We start from the raw sequence: 23412 nt of genomic DNA, 5'->3' as shown, positions 1-23412 counted from the left end.
GCGCCACCCGCGTCCCTTCCTGCCTAGAGTAGATCCATTAAAATTACAGATCCTAAGATAACCATGACGACTAAATTCAGTGGGTCGGTACTGAATGGGACTAATACTGGATACAACCCTTTTGAGCTTCATTAAAATACCTTTCAGTGGGTCTCATGGTTTTAAAGTTGACAGTTCTTAGTATCCTCCAATAGTTGTTTGGAGTGACTTCTAAAAACCCTTTTGTGTATCTCATTCAGTCTGCCTTAAAATGCTTGCCCCTTCTCTCTAACCCTCTAGCAATGAACAGACCATACACTGTTAAGTAACTTTAAAAGCTTTACTCACTAAATCCAAAGGTCTGATTCATGCATTGTTCTATGCAGCAGTAAGGAGAACACAGGTAGTTTACTCTTGGGTGCAAAATACAAAATATAGTTTCAAACATGTGGGCTGAAGTTTGAGCATGTTCAGACATGTCCATCCTGGTCAGTTACATGGCACAGAGAGAGTAAGATTAAAAGGCAGAGAAGCAGCTTCACTTCCTCCCTCAGGAAGATAAGGGGGCATGACCTGGTTGAGTCTAGGAACAGACCTCTATGATCTTTTTTTTAAAAAATAATTTTGCATTTTCTATTTTATAGAAACAAGCAAAATAAAAACATAAACATATAATCCCCTTTGACTCCCCCCTCCATTATAGATCTTAATATAATGATTGTTCCCTTTGCATCTCTTTCATAACTCTATTCTTATAAATCCTTTATCATTCCATAGTTCAAATTTTTGCTACAAGTTTTCTGTCAATCCTACCAATGTGTGTAATTGTTTACAATAGTTTTTCAAATAGATTATAAACTTTCCCCATTTTTTATTAAAGACCTCCTCTTCCTGGTTTCTAATTCTTCCTGTAAGTTTTGCCATATAGGCATAATTCATCCATTTTATCTGCCACTCTCCTTTGGTCAGAGTTGTACAGTCTTTCCATTTCTTGGCTGACAGAATCTGCGCAGCCGTAGTCACGTACAGTGGTGCCTCGCAAGACGAAATTAATTCGTTCTGCGAGTTTTTTTGTTCTGCGAGTTTTTTCGTCTTGCGAAGCACCACTGTGTATTGACGGTTTCCCATAGGAATGCATTGGCGGTTTTTTAAAAAAGGCGCAAGACGTTTCGTCTTCTGAAGCAAGCCCATAGGGAAATCTGTCTTGCGAAGCAACTCAGAAAATGAAAAACTCTTTCGTCTTGCGAGTTTTTCGTCTTCCGAGGCATTCGTCTTGCGAGGTACCACTGTACATGAATAGTTTCATTTGGTCCTTTGGGATCTCTGGTCCTGTAATGCCTAAAAAAGGGCTTTTGTTTTCTTAGGTTATTTTCAACATTCCCCCCCCCCCCAATTCATTATATATCATTTCCCAGAAGTCTTTTATCATCTTACATGACCACCACATGTGATCAAAAGTACCCTCTTTCATGTTTTAGACTTTGTTTTATACATTTTAGCTAATTTACTAGGAGTAAAATACCAATGATGCATCATTTTCGTATAATTCTCCTTCAAAGTGTAACATGAGACCTCTCTGATCTTAACCCTTTCATGCACTAACTAGCAGTTATACATAGTTATGCTTGACTGCAATGTCCCACATGAAGGCCTTTCCTGTTATCGGATTTTCAAATGTATTGTTGTGCCAGAGCATAGAAGGTTCACTCTTGAAGAAGCCAGACTGGAATTGGAGTGCTCTAAGATACAGTGCTGTGGCGTTCAGCAGGAATCTGGCGAAATAGTTGATTTGGGAAGAGGGTGTTTTGCAAGCATAGCCAGTGCCAATACTTTGCAAGGTCAGAAAACTGCTGCCTGCCTCTTACGGTGGAGGGAGCAGGGAAGCGCTGCAGGTTTCCTTCCCGTAACAATCTCGGAGCTGGCCTTGCTTGGCAGCCTTGCTTTTGGTGTGTCAGCTTGCCCCCCCTCCCCCACAAGAGGCAATTAACGGTTGGGACACATGTTTGCTTTGCCTAGAGAAGCAAAACACACTGGCGTGTTCAGTAAGGTTGTGCAGTCACAAGACACGGGCTGAGGGTAAGTCACCTGATAACACAAACACACGCACTCTCTCTCTCTCCCCCTCCTTCTGAAACAAAATCTGTTTCCATTGCTTTTCCAGGATGTGCAGAACAAGCTGAGGGAGTTGGTCCAGGGTGTGGGAGACGAATTCATGACTTGCAAGCTCGCAACTCAGGCCAAGGTATTTTGTCTCATGTAGCTGGAAAGTCTCCTACCTGCTTGGAAACAGCAGCGGTTTTGTTTGAACAGGAAGCTCCCAAAGGCTTCTTTTGTAACAACATTGCTGGCTGCAATTGCGCTCATTTAGGCTGCTTCGATCCCACTGACTTTGGCATTTCAGGAGCTCAGCCGTGTGTGGAAGGCTCACACCCACTGTTTGCAGCTGACTCCTGGCTCTGATTGGGTGAAAGGGGAGGAGGAAAATGGTGGTCCGACAATATTTATTAACTATGTAGCACCTGCACTTACACAGTGTACAAGAATATATTAACAACAGACTCTGCTTGCAGTTTTGCAATCTACAGCACACTTTCTAGCAGCTAGAGATAATTAGCTGGTTGTCTTTGTAAAGGGGGGGGGGAGTGTCTGTAATGGCGCCATCTGCTGGATCAGAGCAATCACTACAAGGTGGACTACTTTTTCCAGTTAACATTTAGGGCAGGCATAGGCAAACTCGGCCCTCCAGATGTTTTGGGACTACAATTCCCATCACCCCTGACCACTGGTCCTGTTAGCTAGGGATGATGGGAGTTGTAGTCCCAAAACATCTGGAGGGCCGAGTTTGCCTGTGCCTGATTTAGGACCAAGCAATAAATGTGGAATGTGTTTGGTTGACTCTCCTGTCTCCTTAAATGCATTCTAAAAGGAGCTGTGTTGTGGAGTGATGGGGAGCAGATTGCATTAGGGCTATTGCAGCACAAGAGAGGGGGTGCTTAATCCTCATGGCTGTAGCACTTTCCCCAAGGACAAATTTTTTTACTGCCCTTTTTAGTACCGTATATACCTGAGGGTGGTTTGCCCTCTTAGGGGTAACATACAGGTTCACATATGTTATCGCACGTATGGACCTGTGTGTTTTCTCCACTGGGGTACCTAGTAGGCTGCTAGCCACGGTGGCTGTGGTCTGCCTCCACAGTCAGAGGCAGGAATGTTTCTGAATACCAGTTGCTGGAAACCACCAGGTGTGCTGCTGTGCCCAGGTCCTGCTTTTGGGCTTCCGATAGGCCCCTGGTTTGGCCCCTGTGAAAACAGGATGCTGGACTAGGTGGATCACTGGCCTCATCCAGCAACCTATTCTTATGTTCTTACAGGAGCTAGAGGAGTCCAGTTGGCATCAGGAAAATGGCACGGGGTAGGGAGGATTAACCTTGCCCTCCCCAGTTCTGCATTCTTGATACAATTGGGGCCCTGCTGCTCACTTTTAAGAAGATGGGAAACCCAGTTGCAGATCTCCCACCTTGCCTTGTTTGGTTGTCTGGCTTCACGATCCCCAGCTCTATTGCAACCCTGGAAAATTTTGCAAGAAATCCTCACTTGGGCAACACACCCGCCCATTTTCTTGATTCCTGCTCCACCTTCTTGGAAAAAAAGTTGGATGCTTTTCACCCTTTTGTGATCCATGTATTGGCAGAGCCCCAGCTTAACTTTCCACACCTCCCTATGTTTGCGACACTGGTAGCTGGGTGTGTGAGCGTCTGCTTGTAATTCCCTGCTTATCGGAAAAGTGGGTCGTGTGGAGTTGCAAAGAGATTCCTAATTGACATACATGCTGTCTGAGCTTGTAGGCAACTTTTTTCTCTCTCTGTGAAGCTCTTTTGTAGGACCGGTTGTGAACTAATTTGTGTTCCACTCTAGGATTTCCTGCCAGCTGACATCCAGGTCCAGTTCGCTGCCAGCAGGGAGCTGATCCGAAACATCTACAACAGCTTTTACAAACTGCGGGATCGAACAGAGAGGATAGCCTCCCGAGCAGTGGACAATGCCTCAGACCTCCTTTTGTTCGGGAAGGAACTAAGGTGAACTGGATTCGACTGAACTATCTCTTTTCCAACCTCAAACGCAGGATAAACTAGATGAGATGATGGAGATCTGTCCGGTCACTTTTTACATGGTGACAAATTGCAGCTGTCGAGGGGCCCTGATCTGTTTTGGGACTGTGGTGCTGTGGGATGGGAGAGTAACTGTTCCCCTTTGCACTGTTTTTCTGAAACAAATCACATCTCCCCATCACCCTCGCCCAAAACCTGTTTGTTTCCTTAAGCTCTGTACACAAAGGTGACTTCTGGGTTAGCGCCTCTGGCAATGGCTGAATTCCTCTGATCGGGAGGAATTTGCTTCGTGGAAATTAGGGTCTGGCCGCCACGGCGAAGGCGGGGACCCACAAAAAATCACAGGCGGGAGAAGCCTGTGAACGTGGGATTCGGCTGGCACCTTTTGTGCCCCCCCCTACTCGCAGGGAAACCCGGTTTCGGGGATCCGGAGCGACGTGGGGTGAGTGGCGCGGTGCTTCGAATTGACTGCTTCTTTCACGGAGTGAAGCCGCATTGCTGTTGCCGGAGAGCGCTGACTTTTTCCTGTGGACAAAGTGCATGAATGCTTCCCCAAATGGGGCAGATAGCAACTTCTTTAGAGGGTGGGACTGGAGTCATAGAAACTTGGGGAAATGCTGCAGAGTGAGAAGGTGTTGCTTTCCTTCCTCTGTGCTGCTGCCCTGATCCACATCAAGTGTCCCACTGCTTCCTTTTGCCAGCATTGGAAGAAATTCCACAACAGGTGACCTTTATCTCATCTGGTTTGATTCTTAGTGGCAGAGGCAAGAGCTGTGTGTCTGTATGAGCTCACAGTCCTGTTCCGTGGGGATCTTTGGAGCTAGTCTCCACCTTTTCTGATGGAACATGAATAATCTGAAGAAAGGTGTGCTTCCTGATCATTCCATGCGCCCTAAAAAGGCTAGGACAACTTGAGTTTAACATACACAGAGCTACCAGGGAAGACCGGAGAGTGAAATTGAAATATGTGGCTGCCCTCAGTGTGGCCACACAGGGCACTCCCTGCACCAACTGATTTAAGTCTTTCTTTCTGCTGGCTGCTATGTGTTGCCCTGTGTTAGATCTGAACAAGCCTTAATTTTGCAGATGGGTACAATCATTGGCGGAGAAAAGAGGTGTGGTGGGTGCGGCCTGCCCCAGGTGTCATCCCTGAGGGGGGGGTGACATCGTCGCTCTGCCCCCCTGGGCCGCTCGCAGCACCCCCCGGGAGACTTGCCGCTCGCCGCAGGCGGCAACCCCCTAGGACGCTCACCGTGGGTGGCACCCCCCTGGCACACTCGCCATGGGTGGCAACCCCCTGGGATGCTTGCCGTTCGTGGCACCTCCCCTCAGGTGCACAGCATGAGCACCGCTCCAGGTGCTGGAGCAGCTAGCTCTGCCTCTGGGTACAATGACCAAGGCTGTGTAAACATTGTGATTCTGTGATAGTACTGTCCAAGCACAGGATTTAATGGTGGGTGCAGAATTTGGAATCTGCTTTCATTTTGTTTAAAGCAAGTTTCTAGCACCTGGGGGGCGGGTTGCAATGATGGGCTTGGAAGTGTGTAAACAAATTAATCTGTACACATTTTGCTCAGTTTGCAAAATGTGTGCAAGTGGCAGGATCCTGTTTACGTTATTGCAAAATTTTGGTTTTCACTTTTGATCCAGATCATAGGCAACTCTGACAATGATCACTGATCACTTTATCCTCTGTAGCTGTCAGCTGCAGAAGAAGAAGGTGTGCACTGGGGTTGGGGTTGGGGGAAGGGGCTTGAGTTGCAAAGCATAATGAGGGTCTAGTTAAAGAAGAAAACAGAGCTGTCATTTGGGACCCTTGGGCAGCCTGTGGGCTTTGTGGAAGTCTCTTCCTAGACCCTCCTGCATGCTTCTTTTCTTCCTGTAGTGCTCTGGGCTCCGACACAACCCCACTCCCTTCCTGGGCTTCTTTGAACAATAGTGCTTGGGGAAACCTCAAACAGGCCCTGAAAGGCCTTTCTGTCGAATTTGCACTGCTGGCTGACAAAGCTGTTCAACAGGTGAGCTCCTGCTGCTTCTTCCTTGAAGGAAACGGGCTTTGTAGTTGTGCCTCTCTTTCCCCATAGCACTCCCTCCCGCCCCCAATATCAAAATTCAGGGCCCTGCAGGATCAGACCTGCAAACAGCCATGTTTCTGGTTCATAGGGATACTGGTTATCATCTGGAGGGGTCAGAATCAAGTAGCACAGCCCAGGGAGGCAGATTCTAAAAGTCCAGTGGCCCAGAGAAAGGAAAATGAGGCACGGGAGTCGTAACTTTAGCTCCACACCCACCCAGATTTGCGTACCTGAGACTTCTCCATCTCCTTGAGAAAAAGAGGAGGATCTGTGCCCTTCTGTGACCTATACATCACTGGAAGGAAACCGACCTAAATTCTCCACGCCTTGCTGAGTTTGCAGCAGTGGCGTAGCGTGGGTTGTCAGCACCCGGGGCAAGGCAAGTAATTTGCACCCCTAACCCGTGGATTTGCGCCCCCTAACCCTAACCCCCAGATGTTGCGCCCGGTGCGGCCGGGCCCCCCTGCACCCCCCACGCTACGCCACTGGTTTGCAGCACTGTGGTGGCTTGGTGCATGTGCATGAATATGTTTAAGGGGGAAGGTGCTGATTAATTGAAGAGTGGTCTTGGCACACACGCTCTCTCAATCACTCCTTTTTCTCTCTGAACTTGGGGACACTTTGCTCCTCTCCCTTTCTGCTGTGAAGAGTCATCTGTTTGTTTTGACAGCCATCTGAAGCTCCTGCAGAGCAGCCAGCCTGGCTGACAAATGCCTTAGAGTGGGGATTGCAGTCGGAGGGTGTGGCTATTATATAAGGCCGGGTGTGCCCCTGATGGCTCCTCAAACCATCCCATTCTGCCTGGCTGATGAGCTAACTGCACAACAGTTTCCAGTCATTATTGGTGTGGCGCTGCAGAGTGTCAGTGGTCTGCCAGGTCATCCTCTTTGCAGCCCCAGTGGCTTAAAGAGCAAGGCATTGAACCCTGTTTCCAGATTCCCAGTCGGAGCCTCCTGGCTCATCCCTTCCCTTTCTCAGGCCCTGCTTAGATGGACAGCCTTGGCATCTAAGTCTGTTAGCCCAGGGCACTCCCACTGTAGGAGACTGGAGATATTGGGACAAGAGACTTGGAAATGTCTTTCCCTGTGTTCTGTGCCTGGATGGACTGCAGCCCAAGTCCACCCTGTTTCTTTCACTCATTTGCCCTTCTGCTTTCTAGGGTAAACAGGAAGAGAATGATGTGGTGGAGAAGCTGAACCTTTTCCTGGACTTGCTCCAGTCCTATAAAGTAAGCCCTGCTTTCTCTCTGCCAGTGTGTGAATGAATGGCTCAGACATAGCTGTGTGTGCTTCCTTGAGGGTGTTACACGAGGCTTAATGGAAAGCTATCCAAGGAATGAGTCGGGAGGCCAAACTAGACATTCGGGAGGTTCTGCTGGCAAGTTGGGCCTTTTTCAGGGCTGTGTGCTGGCCCTGGGAGGTGGAGGAAATATGGCCAAGGTTATTTTCAGTTTCAGATCATCTCAGTTTAGTGTTATGTTCAAAACCAGGAATCCTGGTTTACACAAACTATGGTTAGTTGCTAAACAAGCCAACTTCAAACCATAAATTAAGACAATGTCTTGTTTTAACTAACAGTTGTCTGTTTTAAACAAGGGTTCTTGGTCTGCATGCAACATTAAACTGCGGTTCTTTGAAGCTGAAAGTAATCTCTGTTTTGCTCTGGGTCAGAGGCTTGTCTGCGTATTGCAAAGCCATGGTTTAGTGTAACATGTGAACCAGCCCCTTATCCTACTCACATCCATTTATCCTAAGATTTTGTATTGCATTTGTATGATGTATTTTAACTTCCTGTGGTGTTTTAATTCACTATGGGAGCCAATTATGGCTGATAAGTGGGGTAGTACGTCCCCCCTATTACAGATGAGGGGGGGGGATAGAGGCTGAGAAAAGGTGTGTTGCTTAAGGCCCACATAGTGAAATTGTGGCAAATATGAGATCTGAATGAAAAGCTTCCCACCTCAAGAGATCTGTTTCATTCTGATATTGGGAAGTGATGCAGGTAAACATTCAGACTGTGCTGGCAGAGAAGAAACTTTGCTGTGCTCATTATTTCCCCCCCAGTGTGCTCATTATTATTGCCCTTGACAACCTCCTGTGTCTCCAAATGCTACCTGCTATTTAACAAACCTTTTTTTTTTTTAAGATGGTAATTCTTTTTAACTTCTTTAAAATTGACTGCATCATAAAAATAATAATTATTTATTGGAGCAAGATAGGCCAAGTTGGTCTTTTTGCAAATCTTTTTATTAAGCATTTTAGATATATGGCACGAAACACAGAGCATAAAAATACAAAACACACATACACACACTGCTGGCAGCGAACAGTTTCCTGCCGTGCTTTTAGAATGCAAACTGGAGAGTCAAACAGTAAAAGCCAAGTGGTGGTAAAACTCATTATCTACAGACCAAAAGCCTTTTTGAAACAGGGAGGTCTGTATACTGCAGTGGAGGGAGACCACCCTGAAAGATGGCATCTCTGGGTGCATCCACAGAAAAAGCCCTCTCCATTGTTCCAACCAAACAAGGGTTTGGGATGGATGAGGTCTTCTGAATCCTTTAATATATGGGTGGGCTTATATTAGCATTGCAGAACCTTTTACAGTGGTGCCCCGCAAGACGAATGCCTCGCAAGACGGAAAACCCGCTAGACGAAAGGGTTTTCCGTTTTTCAATGCACTTCGCAGGACGAATTTCCCTATGGGCTTGCTTCGCAAGACGAAAATGTCTTGCGAGTCTTGAAATTTTTTTTCGCTCCCCACCCCCTTTTTCTAAGCCGCTAAACCGCTAATAGCCTTTTAGCAGCTAATCCGCTAATCCCTTAAGCCTTTAATAGCCGCTAATAGCCGCTAAACCGCTAATAGCGCTAAGCCGCTGATAGGGTTGCTTCGCAAGACGAAAAAACCGCTAGACGAAGAGACTCACGGAACGAATTAATTTTGTCTTGCGAGGCACCACTGTATTTCTAAATCGTTTTTTTATCTGTTCTCCTATGCTATCTTCCCAGCATGTTCTGTGGTTTTTCCCCTCCCCCTATTTTTATTTTTTATTTTGACAAAGTAATAATCATAAATAAATAAGACCATTCCATTGTAACTATCCAACCTCCCAAAATTTCAACACCTCTTGTGATGGTTTGATCCCTTTCCGCTTTAACAGTACAAATTCTAAAAACACCTTCTATATCTCCTTGAAATCATTTCTCCTGTGTATTCCCCATCTTACCTTAATGGCACATGTTAATTAATCATTAATAGTTATATCCCACACCTCTTTATACCACTGTTATGTGGATCTGAGCTGTATAGAAAGCATCCTCTTTTACAGGATGACCTGACTTTTCTCTCTGCGATGTAGGATCTTTGCGAGCGGCACGAGAAGGGAGTTCTGCACAAGCACCAGAGAGCCTTGCATAAATACAGCATGATGAAGAGGCAGATGTTGAGCGCCACAGTGCAGAACAAAGAGCCAGAGTCTGTGGAGCAGCTGGAATCCCAAATAGTGGAGGTACAATCTCCTGCTTCTTCTCCCATTGTATGTACTTTCTAAGCATTCAGGGCTTTGTGCATTCTATCCAGACAAGTGTCTAGCCCACCTGGCTGTGGGCAGTGCCTTGTGAAACTCTTGCTAGACAAGATTTCCAGTGGTTCAGTGGTTTTGGATTTTAGTCACCTTCAGTATCTGTGCAAAATAGGGAAATACTGCTGGGCTGGGTAAAAACAAAGACACACCCTGAGTAGTGTAGGGTTACCTCTTTGATTTAGTTGTGGATCATGTGTTCTGACCATAACAATACCCAGAGTGGTATACATGTGACACGTTAAAAAAGGAAAATGGTAAAACCATCTAAAACTCCTGCTAAAGTCTCTAAGAACATCTAGGAATCAAACATTTCCAGGTTAACAAAAACCAAACAGGTAAAACCAAAAAGTACCGTACTTTTCTCTCTATAACAAACAGAAAAATGGGGGGGGGGGGAATAAGGATATGTTTTTGGATAATATGTCTTGTTATAACTTTGAATTAAAAAAACAACAACAAAACCCTGGGGCTCTTGCTGTTGTGGCTGCTCAAGCTCCAGAAACAGGGGAGCTTAAATTGCCCCATTCTGGCATGAGAGACAACTGTTGAGTTACGTATATTGCATCCATCCTGCCCTCTCTGTCTGCTCCAGGAGCATCCCACCGATCTCTCCTCTTCTTTTAACAGCAAGAAAACGCTATTCTGACTATGGAGCTGCGGAATTACTTCTCTCTGTACTGTCTGCACCAAGAGACCCAACTGATCCACATTTACCTTCCTCTAACATCTCACATCTTGGGGGCTTTTGTCAATTCACAGATCCAAGGTCACAAGGAGGTGAGCACCTTTTAACATAATTGCTGTTACAGTCGTACCTTGGATCCTGAACGCCTTCATACTTGGACGTTTTGGCTCCTGAATGCTGCAAACCCGGAAGTGAGTGTTCTGGTTTGCGAATGTTCTTTGGAACCTCAACATCCGATGTGGCTGGCGCAGCTTCCGGTTGGCTGCAGGAGCTTCCTGCAGCCAATCGGAAGCCGCACTTTGGTTTCCGAACGGACTTCTGGAACGGATTTCATTTGACTTCCAAGATACGATTGTACAGTGGTACCTCGGGTTACATACGCTTCAGGTTACATACGCTTCAGGTTACAGACTCCGCTAACCCAGAAATAGTACCTCGGGTTAAGAACTTTGCTTCAGGATGAGAACAGAAATCGTGCTCCAGCGGCGCGGCGGCAGCAGGAGACCCCATTAGGTAAAGTGGTGCTTCAAGTTAAGAACAAGTTCAGGTTAAGAACGGACCTCCAGAACGAATTAAGTATTTAACCCGAGGTACTACTGTATTACTTATTCAGTTGTTTCTCACAGGAGCCCAGAATGGAAAACAAAACAGCACAAATTAAAAAAAAATATTTGCAGCCTATCTGTATATCTTTCTGTGTCAATATAAATAGATACTTGATGGGCGATCGTTCCTTTCTGCTTCTGCCAGTTTGGTTTTTTTAAGTGTCCCCCATGAGAATTCCCAGTTCTTTTTGGGTTTGGTGAAGGCAGAATTCCCTCTAAGCCAGTGTGTATTTATTAATGAATGAATGGGACCTGCAACCCAGTGTTGCAGAGTAGAGACTTCCTTGTTCTGGGTTTGTGCCAGTCAGCCAGGATACTCCACTCCCGCCCCCTCCACAACATTTTCCATCTCTCTCTCCATATTGCTGTTTCCAAAAGAGAAATTTACTAATGGCAACAAGTGGGCTGCTTTGAAGCAGTACAAGGCTTGAAAAAGTCGCGGGTTCAGTCTTCTGTAAAAGTTTGAGGCATGGCTCTTGAGGCATGCTTCCCCCGCCCCACAACGCTGCCTTGGGTGCAGCCCTTCAAGGACCTCGCTGACTTGCCTGAATGCCAAATTGTGCCCTTCTCTCCTCTTCTCCGTGGTATGCCCCATGGAGGACCTTAAGGTCCATAAATAGCAACACCCTAGAGGTCCCAGGCCCTAAGGAAGTCAGATTAGCGTCAACCAGAGCCAGGGCTTTTTCAACACTGGCCCCAGCCTGGTGGAACGCTCTGTCTCATGAGACCAGGGCCCTGCAGGATCTGATTTCTTTCTGCAGGGCCTGTAAGACAGAGTTGTTCCGCTTGGCCTTTGGCTTGGAGTCAATCTGATTCCCTCCCCCTCTTTTTTCCTTTCTGCTCCTGTGATGAGGCTGCATTTTAATGTTGCATTTTAATCTTGTTTTTAAGTTGTATTCATTCAAATTGTTTTTATTATTGGTTGTTAGCCGCCCTGAGCCCGGCCTTGGCTGGGGAGGGCGGGGTATAAATAAAATTTATTATTATTATTATTATTATTATTCTCCTCCCTTTAGATGAGCAAAGTCTGGAATGAACTGAAGCCGAAGCTGAGCTGCCTTTTCTCTGGGTCAAGCAACTTGTCAGCTCTACCCTTGTCCTCCCAGGAAGTCAACTTCTTTCCTAGTTAATGCTTTTGGACTGTGGGGCGTGATAGGGAGCGAAAGGGAGGAGCTTGTTCTCCTGCGCATACGGATGTCGAGAAGTCTCCTCCCATTGGCTATATTAGTCCTTCTTGTTTCGTTTTGCTGCTTTGAGCTGCTCCATGGTATATGGGCTGCCGGGAAATGTGACAATGCGTAGAGCGAGAATGAGCAAGTTCAAACGGTTGTTATCTCCGCTTCATCAGTTTTGCTTGTGCACACAGCCCCTTTGTGCGACTGATCAAACACAGCAGTGAACCTTTCACTCACTTGTTTCCCATTCATCCGAACCAGGAAGCTGTGGTTAGCAGCTTTGGAATAAGCCACAATAGTAAACCATGGTGTGATGTTGGCTTAATGTACTGGCCTGCTCTGAAGCTGTTGACCATACCGTAGTTTGCCAGTTTGGGTGAAATGGGAAAATCACATTAGTGGAAGACTTCCTGACTCGCTCAAGTAGAAGGAGGCACGACGAGGCTGTTTGTTCAGCCAAAAGGCTTATTCAGATCTTGGTATTAAGCAGAGAGTTGAGCATCAGTCTCTCGCCTTTTATATTGTTTTTGAAGGACTCTGGGGGTGAAGATTAATTTCTTTGCTCCAAAAGCTTTGGTTTTATTCTCTGCTAGGAGCCTTCTGTTGCTGATACACTCTTCAATTTGAATATTTTTGGAGTTTATTGATTGGCCTTAGGAAAGCAACTCTTTTGCAAAGCAACTATCCTCAAAGGATTCTTGTGAGTTTTAATTTTATTTTATTAAGGGAGGGATCAGCACTCGGTGGTCACAGCTCCCAGATTCAGTGCTTGCCATCTCCCATTAGAAGGCTCATTCAGCAGGTGAAGGTTGGGGAGGGTCCTTCTCTGCCTGAGTCTCTAGAGGGCCACTGTCTGCCAGACAAGACAGGACTGGGCTAGATGGGCAATAGTCTGATCTGGTATAAGGCAGCTTCCTATGTGCCTTGCTTTATATAGATTCATAGAATCATAGAGTTGGAAGAGACCACAAGGGCCATCGAGTCCAACCCCCTGCCAAGCAGGAAACACCATCAGACCACTCCTGACATATGGTTGTCAAGCCTCTGCTTAAAGACCTCCAAAGAAGGAGACTCCACCACACTCCTTGGCAGCAAATTCCACTGCCAAACAGCTCTTACTGGCAGGAAATTCTTCCTAATGTTTAGGTGGAATCTTCTTTCTTGTAGTTTGGATCCATTGCTCCGTGTCCGCTTCTCTGGAGCAGCAGAAAACAACCTTTCTCCCTCCTCTATGTGACATCCTTTTCTATATTTGAACATGGCTATCATATCACCCCTTAACCTCCTCTTCTCCAGGCTAAACATGCCCAGCTCCCTTAGCCGTTCCTCATAAGGCATCGTTATTCCTGAGAATGCAGGTGGCAAAGGTGAGGGTGAGCAGAGTGCCATGGGCCAAATCTGTCGCTGCCCAATCGCCTGCCCAAAGACATAAGCGCTGTGTACACACTCCCATTTACTCTGCATCAAGTGTGCTCCTACAGCGTGTTTGGGAAGTGGTGAGCATGTGACGTGAACCACAAGCCATATCTACGGCCATCTGCCATGGATGCTTTAGTTGAGATTCCTGCATTGCAGGGGGGTTGGACTAAAGGACCTTTCGGGTTCCCTTCCAACTCTACAATTCTATGATCCGTTCATTCCTTATAGAGTACTGCAGTTTGATGCATTTCCCTCCAAACTGGCTTCAATTTGAATTGAGAAAAGGACAATCGAGTTGTGTTTTCAGGTGGTATCATATAAACACTCACGCCTGTGGCATTAGGGCATACCAGCAGTTCACATCGCGTGTGGCAGTTGATACCTTTGCCACCTCCCACTTCTTAAAAGTGGTTCTCCAGCAAAAACCAACTGCTGGCCAGGGACCAAAGGGACAGTTGAAATTAGACCTTTTCAAGCAGAAAACTTCTTTTGCATATGCTTCTGTTCCAGCGTGGTGTGCTTGCAGTGATGTACACACGCAAGGAAGCCGTATCCTCTCCAAAATATATCAAATGCAAATGGTGAAAACCATGACAGGAAGATGGAATGTGGAATATCTACATTAAAGGCCGTCTTTAGAAAGCCATGCGGAATATAAGAATAATTTGTATATCAAATGCACACTTATTTCCAAATGGGACTAATGAAGTCAAAAAAGAATTTAGCATTCCACAAAGGAATGAGGCACAGATTTCAGAGTTGCTAAACTGAGATAGTATCAAATACTACTCAACCAAGTATAATGCCTTAAGGATGAATTAAAGAGAAAATCAACAATGAATTGAGCAAGCAATTATATATTAACTTCACACACTTTAGTGTTTGCTGGTTTACTGGCTGGGAGATTTATTAGTCCCATTTAGAGATATAGATAAATACATTTTAATATATTCTGAACTGCTTTCTGATATGGTCTGTTAATTCAGTTATCTTGCGGTTTATATTTTTCGCTGGTATGCATTTCATATATTTTATCTGTTTGGCTGTGTTTTGTCTCCCACATTTTCGGTGCTTTAAAAAAAATTACCTGCATATGCTCACTGCGGTATGGAAGTATGCAGCCATCAGCCGTTTTTCAGAAGCATGACATGGGGGTCACAATGGAAGCAGCCCCATTATTTCCAGCTTCAAAAGGTGTGTGAAGCATTTGCTTCATTCTTCCCTTTAGAATTGCAAGATACGTGTGGTTGAGGAGGAGAGTGCAATGGTTGTCCCTTGCTGTCAGATACATTGGCAGGAGGCTGTATCCTTATCAATAGACCCCAGTACAGAATGCAATGAAAGCCCCTCTATTCGAATTTCTGACCCAGCTCTCCTTCCACTTGATGTAATGGCGTCTTGTTTCAATTACTGGGAAAGATGGATCTTAATTTTGACATTCAAAGGGACCTCCTCCTCTCCAGGGTCAGGCTCTGGAAAACAACCACCACCCCTCACAAGTTTGCAGCAGGAATGTTGCCTATGTTGTTACCAGGGTAACTTCCCCTTAATCCACATAGTGCATAGCAGGTGAGGGAAGGCAAAGCATAAATGTGTAGCCAGGTTAATGGTATTGTGCGGGGTTTTTTAAAATCATGAGACTAAAAAGCAGGCAGCCCCACTGTAGCATTGGGGGTGGGATTAAACTAGTGGGTGAAACATGGTTGGATTGGATTGACTGGTCTGTAATCTTGCAAATTGCAGAACCAGATTCATACTGCAGGTGGACATTCTGTTGTGACTTTGTGTGTTAGATCTGCCTTCATTGAGGGATGTGTGTGTTTTATAGATAAAATATATGAAAGGAGGGAGGTCCTGGCTCCCTCTCCACAGGCTTCTTTGCCTTCTTGGGACCATCTTTTAAAACAAATCTACATGTGCCTTAACAGTACACTTGCCTCAATGTAAATATAGGTCTGTTAGTTTTTGAAGCACATGTTTTGCCCTTTATGACTGGAGGGATTAGGAGCCTTTTCTCCAGACTTCCCTCCTTTCCTTGCCTTGTTTCGCCCCCCCCCCAAGGGGCAACCTCCTGGTTTCTCCTCCTTTAAATAGCTATCAGAAGCTGCAGGCCTCTCCCCGATGCAGGGAATAGCTCTGACCAGCACAAGGACCTCATCAGTGTCCAACTCTGGTGTTGGGATATTTCACCTGCTTAGGACCAAACCGATGGCTCAGGTAGGCCTTGGGGCTTTCCCCATGCCTATTAGTTAAGGGCTACTTGTGCTGGCTGGGGCTGGCAGGAGCTGTTATCCAAAACACCCAAAGGGCACCAGGTTGGTCATGCCTGGTTTAAGCACACTGCCTAGGGGAACATGGGCTGCAAACCAGCCTGGAGGCCTGCGAAGTGCACATTTCTACTTTTTTTTGCAGAAAAACTGACCTGCCTTTTCTTTTATATGTTAAAATAGTATATTTTTGAAAGAGTTTATAATGCAAATTAAAAGTATTAATCTTATTTCTTCAAGCTTGAGCAGCCAGCAAGGTTTCATTTTGTTTGTTGATAACAAAAGAGGGCAGGCATAAGCTGCCTATGGTGCCTTCGCCTTCTTCAGGAGGACCAAACTGGCTTAATTGCGCATGCGCCACATGAAATGGATGTTTTTGCAGCATCCGAAAAGCCATCATCTTCTTGTATTCCATTTTATAAACTTGGTGTATGAACTTGGTGGGACTTGCTTCCCAGTGAGCACAGGAGTGCGTGGCTCTGAACGTACATGTTTACTCTGAAGTAAACCCCACCAAAATCAGTGTGGTTTACTCATTCATGTGCACATAACTTTATGGCATTAATGGGTGACTGAAACAAACGCCTTTAATGTGGTTTTAGTTTTCCTCCAGCTTTGCCTAGTCAAAGGACAGCAGCCTAAAACTTCTAGTCCAAGGCTCTTGTTGGACAGAAAATCTAGTCTCTACTTGGAGAGCAGTTTTTTGAGTGTTCACTCTTTTGGGGAAGCCACGTCCATGTAAGAAATGAGAATAGCTCTGCAGTGTGTAAATGTCTTAAGCCTTAAAGGGAAGTTATATTTCAATGGCAAAACTCTGAATGCCAGGTGGAACAACTGGCAAACTCTCAACTCTTTAACTTCTCCCTCCCCTTTAGAAACCGCCAGTTGATAAGGGGTGCTTTTCTTCCCAGTATTTTTGAAATTTGCAAACTTCATGTCTCCTTCTCATTTTGCATAGTGTTTTTTGTTTTGTTTTTTAAAAATAAATAAAGCACTTTATCAAACTGCAGGAATTGGAGAACGTCTTACTACAGCTGATAAACTAAAAAAAATGTTTACAGATTTTATGACTATCCAAAAAAAATAAGAATCTATCAAATGTTACAAAAATGTGTGTTCGTGAATGATGTATGAAACTTGTATAAAAAAATTTAAAAGTTTATTTCCGTTGCAAATTTATTACTCATCTTTGAGATCGTGTCAGGGTGCTTGGTTACTCAAGCCTCTTGATGTGTGACTGGTTATTTCTTGGCTGCATGTGGAGCAATGAAATGAACACTCAAACTGAGGAGATTGAATGACAGACATTTAAAACAGAAGAAATAAAAGGGCACATTAAGACTGATGTATTCTCACTGGCTTTTAGTTATGATAAGAGGGATCTCCCTTGGGCTGTTTGCCCTCTTAGATTTTCTTTCCTTAAGCCTATTCTTCTACAAATGCTGGGAGACCCCCCAAGCCTAAAGATAGCTTCCTCTTTGCATGTGGATGGCACATTTTGGTTCTATGCAGATTACCATATAGAACTGGGATTGCTATTAGAATATATACATCCCCACATGTTCAGAAGCAAGATGCTAGTGAATACTAGTCACTAAGAGCGGGAGAAGGCTGGGTGTCTTTTATGCACTGCTAGTAGGAGCACTGCTAGTGCTCCCTGGAAGGACAGATCCTGAAGCTGAAGCTCCAATCCTTTGGCCACCTCATGAGAAGAGAAGACTCCCTGGAAAAGACCCTGATGTTGGGAAAGATGGAGGGCACAAGGAGAAGGGGCGACAGAGGACGAGATGGTTGGACAGTGTTCTCGAAGCTACCAGCATGAGTTTGACCAAACTGCGGGAGGCAGTGGAAGACAGGAGTGCCTGGCGTTCTCTGGTCCAGGGGGTCACGAAGAGTCAGACACGACTAAACGACTCAGCAACAACAACAAATTAGGTGTTTTGAAATCCTCCAGTTGGCCACACTGAGAAAAACAGTATATTGGGACTTTTATTCTTAACACGAACTACACCTGGAAATGATGCCTCATGCCCTGAAGCGACTCACTAGTCTCTCTCCTGCTTGCCATTACAGTCAATAAAACTTCTGCATAGAAGTGGTCGCCTTTGGGAGTGTAGCTTCTGTCCATAACCACTACCGGGAAGGAGAAAAAAGCTACGCCACTAACGTGCAACCAGTTTAACATCTACTCAAGAACGGAGGAGCTGGACCCTAAACACGATACAGAAAGACAACACTATTTAAAGAAGGCACTAACCCGGCTTTTGCTGCAAAGTGAAATTGTTGGCTTATGTGTTGAAATAGGAACAGTGGGCAGTTAGGCAGTTGTGCATGCCTAAGAAGTGTTGCCCTTTGTCTCCTGCAAGAGAGCAGCTGCCCTGCTTTGTCGCTAGCCTTGCACTTGCGGGAGAGAGTTGTTTCCTTCGCCGTGGCGCTGATGGAAAGGGTCATTTGTGTCAAGTTCTTAACTGCTTGGTTCTCGGCCAATATGGCCAATGGTTCACATCTCAACCGTGAAGTGCTTAACGTCCTTGGTCTGCTCTTATATCTTCTCCACTTCTTTCAGGGTGTATTCTAAGATAGTTTCCTGCCCCTGGAACTTAAAGTAGCCAAGGAACTTCTTCTTCTGGAGCAGAAGAGGAAACCAGTAGATATCATCTGGCCACATGTTCTTGAAAGGCACCTGGTCCAGGTCAAACCATTGTGGACGCATTTCTGCAGGGAAGTGGGAACATGCACACAAGGGAAGAAGGATTAAGGACCAAAACAGATCCTTCTTTAAATTATTTTTGGTCTCTGCACTCGCCCCACGTCTGCTAAGTTTGTGGATTGATTAAAAAACTTTCACCAGAAACAAAGATGAAGGAAAGGAAAATTGTATGCACATACCAGGGGACATGCTACATATCTCTCAAACCACTTTCTACAAAACAGCGGATCCTGGTGTTCAAGTTGGTTGGCCTCTAAAAAGGGTCCCCCCCTTCCCTCCTGTGGTTTCCACCAATTGGCATTCAGAAGCATTTACTGCCTCCAACAGCGGAGACAGAACACAGCTATGATGGTTTGTAGCCACTCCTCCCACACTACATGGTCTGCAATAGCTGGACAACTTTTCTGTGCAGTTAAAGGTGTGCTCATTTAATGCACGATACAGCCTTACTTCTCACAAGTTCTAGCCAAATAATTATGTGAGCTGGTTGGGTGGTGGAATGATGAAACCATCCCATGTCCCCGGTAACCCTGGAGGTGGGTGGGTGGAATTCTTTATCTGAAAGATCCAGCACTTCATTCTTGTAAGATTAGGGGACAGTAGAAAGGAATTAAAAGGGCAAGTATGACTCTTCCACTCCCAACCACATTCTTACCTTCACTTTCCGTGGGGTCTCCTTTAAAACTGTCGGTGCGGAAAATATGGACTTCCATCAGCTCAGTGTTGCCCACAAACTCAAAGGTTATCTGTCCCATCTTCTGCAAGGTGTCCACCATCAGTCCACTCTCTTCCTGTAGTTCTCTGAATATAATGAGCAAGGTTAATTTTGTAGTAAGGGTGCCTGAGCTAATTGATGCTTCTATTTTCCAGAAGAAAAAAAAAAATACTTCCCCAACAATGACACAGATCTCATTGAAAAACAGTGGGGCATTTGGCCTGGATTCTTGCACTTGACTTCACCTGATTATACCAACTCCAATATACCGTATTGGCCCTAATATAAGATGCACCCACAAATAAGCTGCACCCTGAATTTTAAAGGCTTATTTGTGGGTGCGGCCCGCCTCCTGGCACTCCCACCCTGAATGGGGGATGGGGGGGCGCCCAGTTCCGAGCGCACTGTGCGCCTGCCTCCTGGCACTACTGCCTCCCGGCACTACCTCCCCAAGCCAGTGCTGGCTGCCCCCATCGATGGTGGTACTGCCGGGGGATGAGCGGCGGGCACGCTTGGTGCCCCGCTGCCCAAGCTGGTGCTGGCACCCAGTTTCAAGCATGCTGTATGCCTGCCTCCCACCACTACTGCCCTGAACAGGGGGCAGCCAGTGCAGGCTTGGGGAGATAGTGCCGGGAGGCAGCCGTGCAGCTTTGCTGGCGGCCTCCCCCCCCCGACAGCTCGGGGGAGGCTTGGGAGTGGTGTGCCATTGCCCCACACTCCCAGGCTGCTTCCGGGGGTGGGGGCAGAAAGCTGTGCCACTTTGGTGGTGTATGGTGGCGGATATAAGCTGCACATTAACTTTTCCCTGTCGGAATTTGGGGGGAAAGTGTAGCTTATATTTGGGCTAATACGGTACAACAAAGCCAGCTACTGTAATCATACTTAAGAGCTGGTTCAGATGCTATTTGGCATTATATAGGAAAGCCTGCTGTGAGCTTTAGAATCGTGCTCTTGCCTTCTGCCCATGCCAGTGGGTATCTATCACTGTGCTGCCCATACTTTGGAAGCAGGCATTAATTGCAGTTTAAACTGTTCACTTTGTACCTGACGATGGCAGATGGTTGTTTCTCAGCTCCCCTATTATTCTTCCAACTGAGAGAGAATTGCTAATACTCTGAAAGCCTGTGGATGTTTAGCTGATGCTGTTAATTAGACCTGTCTTTAGCTATGAGTAATGTGTGCTGTTGGATATTTCTGGCTTTCACTCCCCATCAAGGATGATGGGAACCCTGGGCAGGGTTTTCAGCATCACTCTGGCACCTCTCTGATAGCTTCCATTTTTCAGAATTACCCCTTTGATTTAATGTTTTGGCTAGTTTTAGAAAACCTTCCTGGAACGTGGTGGCAGCCTCTAAAAGAAGGCATTTCCCTCACAACAGAGTGAAAGCTTTGTCATGTACATTGCAGCAATTAGGCAGCAGCAGAAGAAGAAGAAGAAGAAGAAGAAGAAGAAGAAGAGGAGGAGGAGGAGGAGTTTGGACTTGATAGCCTGCCCTTCACTTCCCTTAAGGAGTCTCAAAGCAGCTAACCATCTCCTTTCCCTTCCTCCCCCACAACAAACACTCTGTGAGGTGAGCGGGGCTGAGAGACTTCAGAGAAGTGTGACTAGTCCCCAGGTATGGAGGCTGATCTTATTGACAAGTAGCATATTTTTGTTAGAAGCTCGGCAATTCCACATTTGAATTCTTTGAAAATTTTTGGGTTGATGCCAGCTGGACCCAGCAATTTGTTAGTTTTTATTTTGTCTATAAGGCCTAGAAATTCACCTCTCATCATCACTACTATCTGCCTCAGTTCCTCAGGCTATCCCTGAAGGAAGGAATTTTAATACATAAGGATATAAATGTTTGTTTTATACATTAAAATGTATATTTTTAAATGTTATTGTTTATATGACTGAATGTCTGTATTTTCTGTAAATAATATTTAAAACATGCCTATAATGAATAAACAATCTATTACAGGCACTAGGAAGACCTGTATTGGCCTGGTGTCATTTCAATCTTACCTTTTTGCTGCCTGCTCAACTGTCTCGCCAGGCTGCACCTTCCCTCCAAATCCATTCCAGAGCCCAGCCCCAAATCCACGTTTCTTCATACCCAGCAAGACTCGCCGTGGTTGCACCACCAGGACCAGAGTGAATACTTTTGCTGTCAGCATACTTTAAGCTCTACAAAGGCAAGGATACCAGCAGCAGATAATGTGTGCTCAGAATCAATGAAGCTTAGCAGACTACAACAGCTAGCAGATTTAACAACAGGTGTGGAAGGTGCAGTGGGACTTATGGGAGCCACCGCTCTTCAAAAGCCCACATAAAGCCAATGTGGTATGCTTGTTAAAGTGCTGGACTGGGGGATTAGGGTTCAAATCCCCACCCAGCTCTGACCATTGTCAGTTTCTCAGCCTAACCTACTCCACAAGGTGGTTGTGGAAAATAAATGCAGGCTTATTGGCCCATTAGAAAAACCACAAAATCTTTCTTGGAGCCAATTTATTTACCACACCAATCCATATATCACTAAATCATCATTATTATTTGTTAAGCTTTATTAGTTGCTTGCCAGCCAAAACGTATCCAAAACATGTACATTGAAATATAACATAACTACATTATACCATAGAAAGGGAGGGGAATCATGTTACTATTAGCATATAAAGCCCATAACAACTTGGGACCAGTTTACCTGTGAGATCACTTTACCCTACATGTGCCCACTTGACTGCTTTGATAGACGGAATTGGCACTACTACAGGTGCCATATAATACCCATTCTGCAATTTGCAAGAACTCAATTGCTTAGTACGGCAGCACCTGCACTTCAAAATGGCCTATTAGATCAAGTAGAAGCCTTCACCCTACTATTTTCAGCGCCTGTTAAAAACATTCTTGTTTCAACAAGCTAATCCAGACATTTTAGAAAGTTGAGGTAATTTCAATCGGTTTAAGTATTTAACCTTTGTATGTTTTAAAGTAGGGTTGTGATTTTTTCTTGATTTGATGGTTTTACCTTTTGTGCAGCACTTTGAAGCTTTTTCTTTTTCTTACAGCAAGCGGTGTATTACGTTTTATGAAATAAACAGATAAATAAATAGCACATTAATTTTCCAAGCATAGGCGCCAACAACCTAGGAGTCGAGGCCCCTTTGCCCCTCCCAATAAAATATTTGAGGGGGCTGGGCCCCCCCAAAGTTGATGGGCATTGCCATTCAAATGGTGTGCATGTGCCATGTCACATGCTCAATTATGTGGGGGTGGGGCTTTAAAGGGTAAAGGGACCCCTGACAATTAGGTCCAGTCGTGACCGACTCTGAGGTTGCGGCGCTCATCTCGCTTTATTGGCCGAGGGAGCTGGCGTACAGCTTCCGAGTCATGTGGCCAGCATGACTAAGCTGCTTCTGGCGAACCAGAGCAGCGCATGGAAACACCGTTTACCTTCCCGCCGGAGCGGTACCTATTTATCTACTTGCACTTTGAGGTGCTTTCGAACTGCTAGGTGGGCAGGAGCAGGAACCAAGCAACGGGAGCTCACCCCATCACACGGATTCGAACTGCCGACCTTCTGATCGGCAAGCCCTAGGCTCTGTGGTTTAACCCACAGTGCCACCCGCGTCCCTGGGGTGGGGCCTACCTCCCCCCAATAGTAATAAAAAACATTAGCGGTGCACAAACAATAAAGGAAACAATAAGCAAAATAATGTCCCCCCCCCAACTACCAAGTAATATGAAGCTACTTCGGGGACGTATTGGCTGCCCTAAAGAAGCTGTTGCCCTAAGAGGGGATTGTGGAATATCGCAGCCTTTAAATAATAATAATAATAATAATAATAATAATAATTTTTATTTATACCCCGCCCATCTGGCTGGGTTTCCCCAGCCCCTGGCGGCTTCCAACAAAATATTAAAATACAATGGTCTGTTATACATTAAAAGCTTTAAAACATAGTCTTTCCTACCAGACCAAAAATCCCTGTGGCAGCTTCTCCAGCAAGGCGGGAAAATGCAACCCGGCGAGCAGGCGGGGACCTTCTCGAGGCGGTGCTTGCTAAGGAGGAAGAGGAAGAGCCTGCTCAGAAGGAGAAAAAGATGATA

The 23412-nt window shown here is 45.6% G+C and overlaps 2 protein-coding genes and 1 long non-coding RNA gene across 4 annotated transcripts in view; 2 read left to right on the top strand and 1 right to left on the bottom strand.

The window, feature by feature from the left end:
- Positions 1–17072, top strand: part of SNX8 (sorting nexin 8) — a 35142-nt gene extending 18070 nt beyond the window's left edge. The window contains exons 5-12 of the mRNA XM_083413640.1: positions 2141–2221; positions 3895–4055; positions 5974–6106; positions 7323–7391; positions 9522–9671; positions 10374–10523; positions 12053–13165; positions 13570–17072. Coding sequence (XP_083269766.1) covers positions 2141–2221; positions 3895–4055; positions 5974–6106; positions 7323–7391; positions 9522–9671; positions 10374–10523; positions 12053–12166 — 858 coding nt within the window. The 3' untranslated portion in view covers positions 12167–13165; positions 13570–17072. The remainder of the gene's footprint in view (positions 1–2140; positions 2222–3894; positions 4056–5973; positions 6107–7322; positions 7392–9521; positions 9672–10373; positions 10524–12052; positions 13166–13569) is intronic.
- On the top strand, positions 862–2140 carry LOC310664573. Its single transcript, XR_014504962.1, has 2 exons — positions 862–994; positions 1260–2140. It is a non-coding gene; the product is annotated as an uncharacterized lncRNA (long non-coding RNA).
- A 796-nt stretch (positions 17073–17868) lies between the features above and the next one.
- Positions 17869–23405, bottom strand: NUDT1 (nudix hydrolase 1). 2 transcript variants are annotated; one of them, XM_083413837.1, is made up of 4 exons: positions 23277–23405; positions 21331–21492; positions 19263–19408; positions 17869–18612 (listed from the first exon to the last, which is right to left on the bottom strand). In XM_083413837.1, exons 2-4 carry the CDS (start codon positions 21480–21482, stop codon positions 18440–18442), a joined length of 471 nt encoding a protein of 156 aa, XP_083269963.1. In that variant the 5' UTR covers positions 21483–21492; positions 23277–23405; the 3' UTR covers positions 17869–18439. The 2 variants fall into 2 exon arrangements, with proteins under 2 accessions (XP_083269963.1, XP_083269964.1); XM_083413838.1 differs by lacking the exon at positions 23277–23405 and adding an exon at positions 22007–22028.
- Between the last annotated feature and the right edge of the window lie 7 nt (positions 23406–23412).

The sequence above is a fragment of the Podarcis tiliguerta genome, assembly GCF_965153285.1.
Source record: "Podarcis tiliguerta genome assembly, chromosome: 14".
NCBI classification, from domain to species: Eukaryota; Metazoa; Chordata; class Lepidosauria; order Squamata; family Lacertidae; genus Podarcis; species Podarcis tiliguerta.
The sequence above is the reverse complement of the archived record's forward strand: the minus strand, read 5'-3'. Positions and strand labels throughout refer to the sequence as shown.

Coding starts and splice junctions, on each gene's coding strand:
- NUDT1 (XM_083413837.1), bottom strand. CDS start 21,482: ATGCTGACAGCAAAAGTATTCACTCTGGTCCTGGTGGTGCAACCACGG. Junction 19,409..21,330: donor GTTGAGCAGGCAGCAAAAAG/GTAAGATTGAAA, acceptor CATTATATTCAG/AGAACTACAGGAAGAGAGTG. Junction 18,613..19,262: donor AGACCCCACGGAAAGTGAAG/GTAAGAATGTGG, acceptor ACTTCCCTGCAG/AAATGCGTCCACAATGGTTT.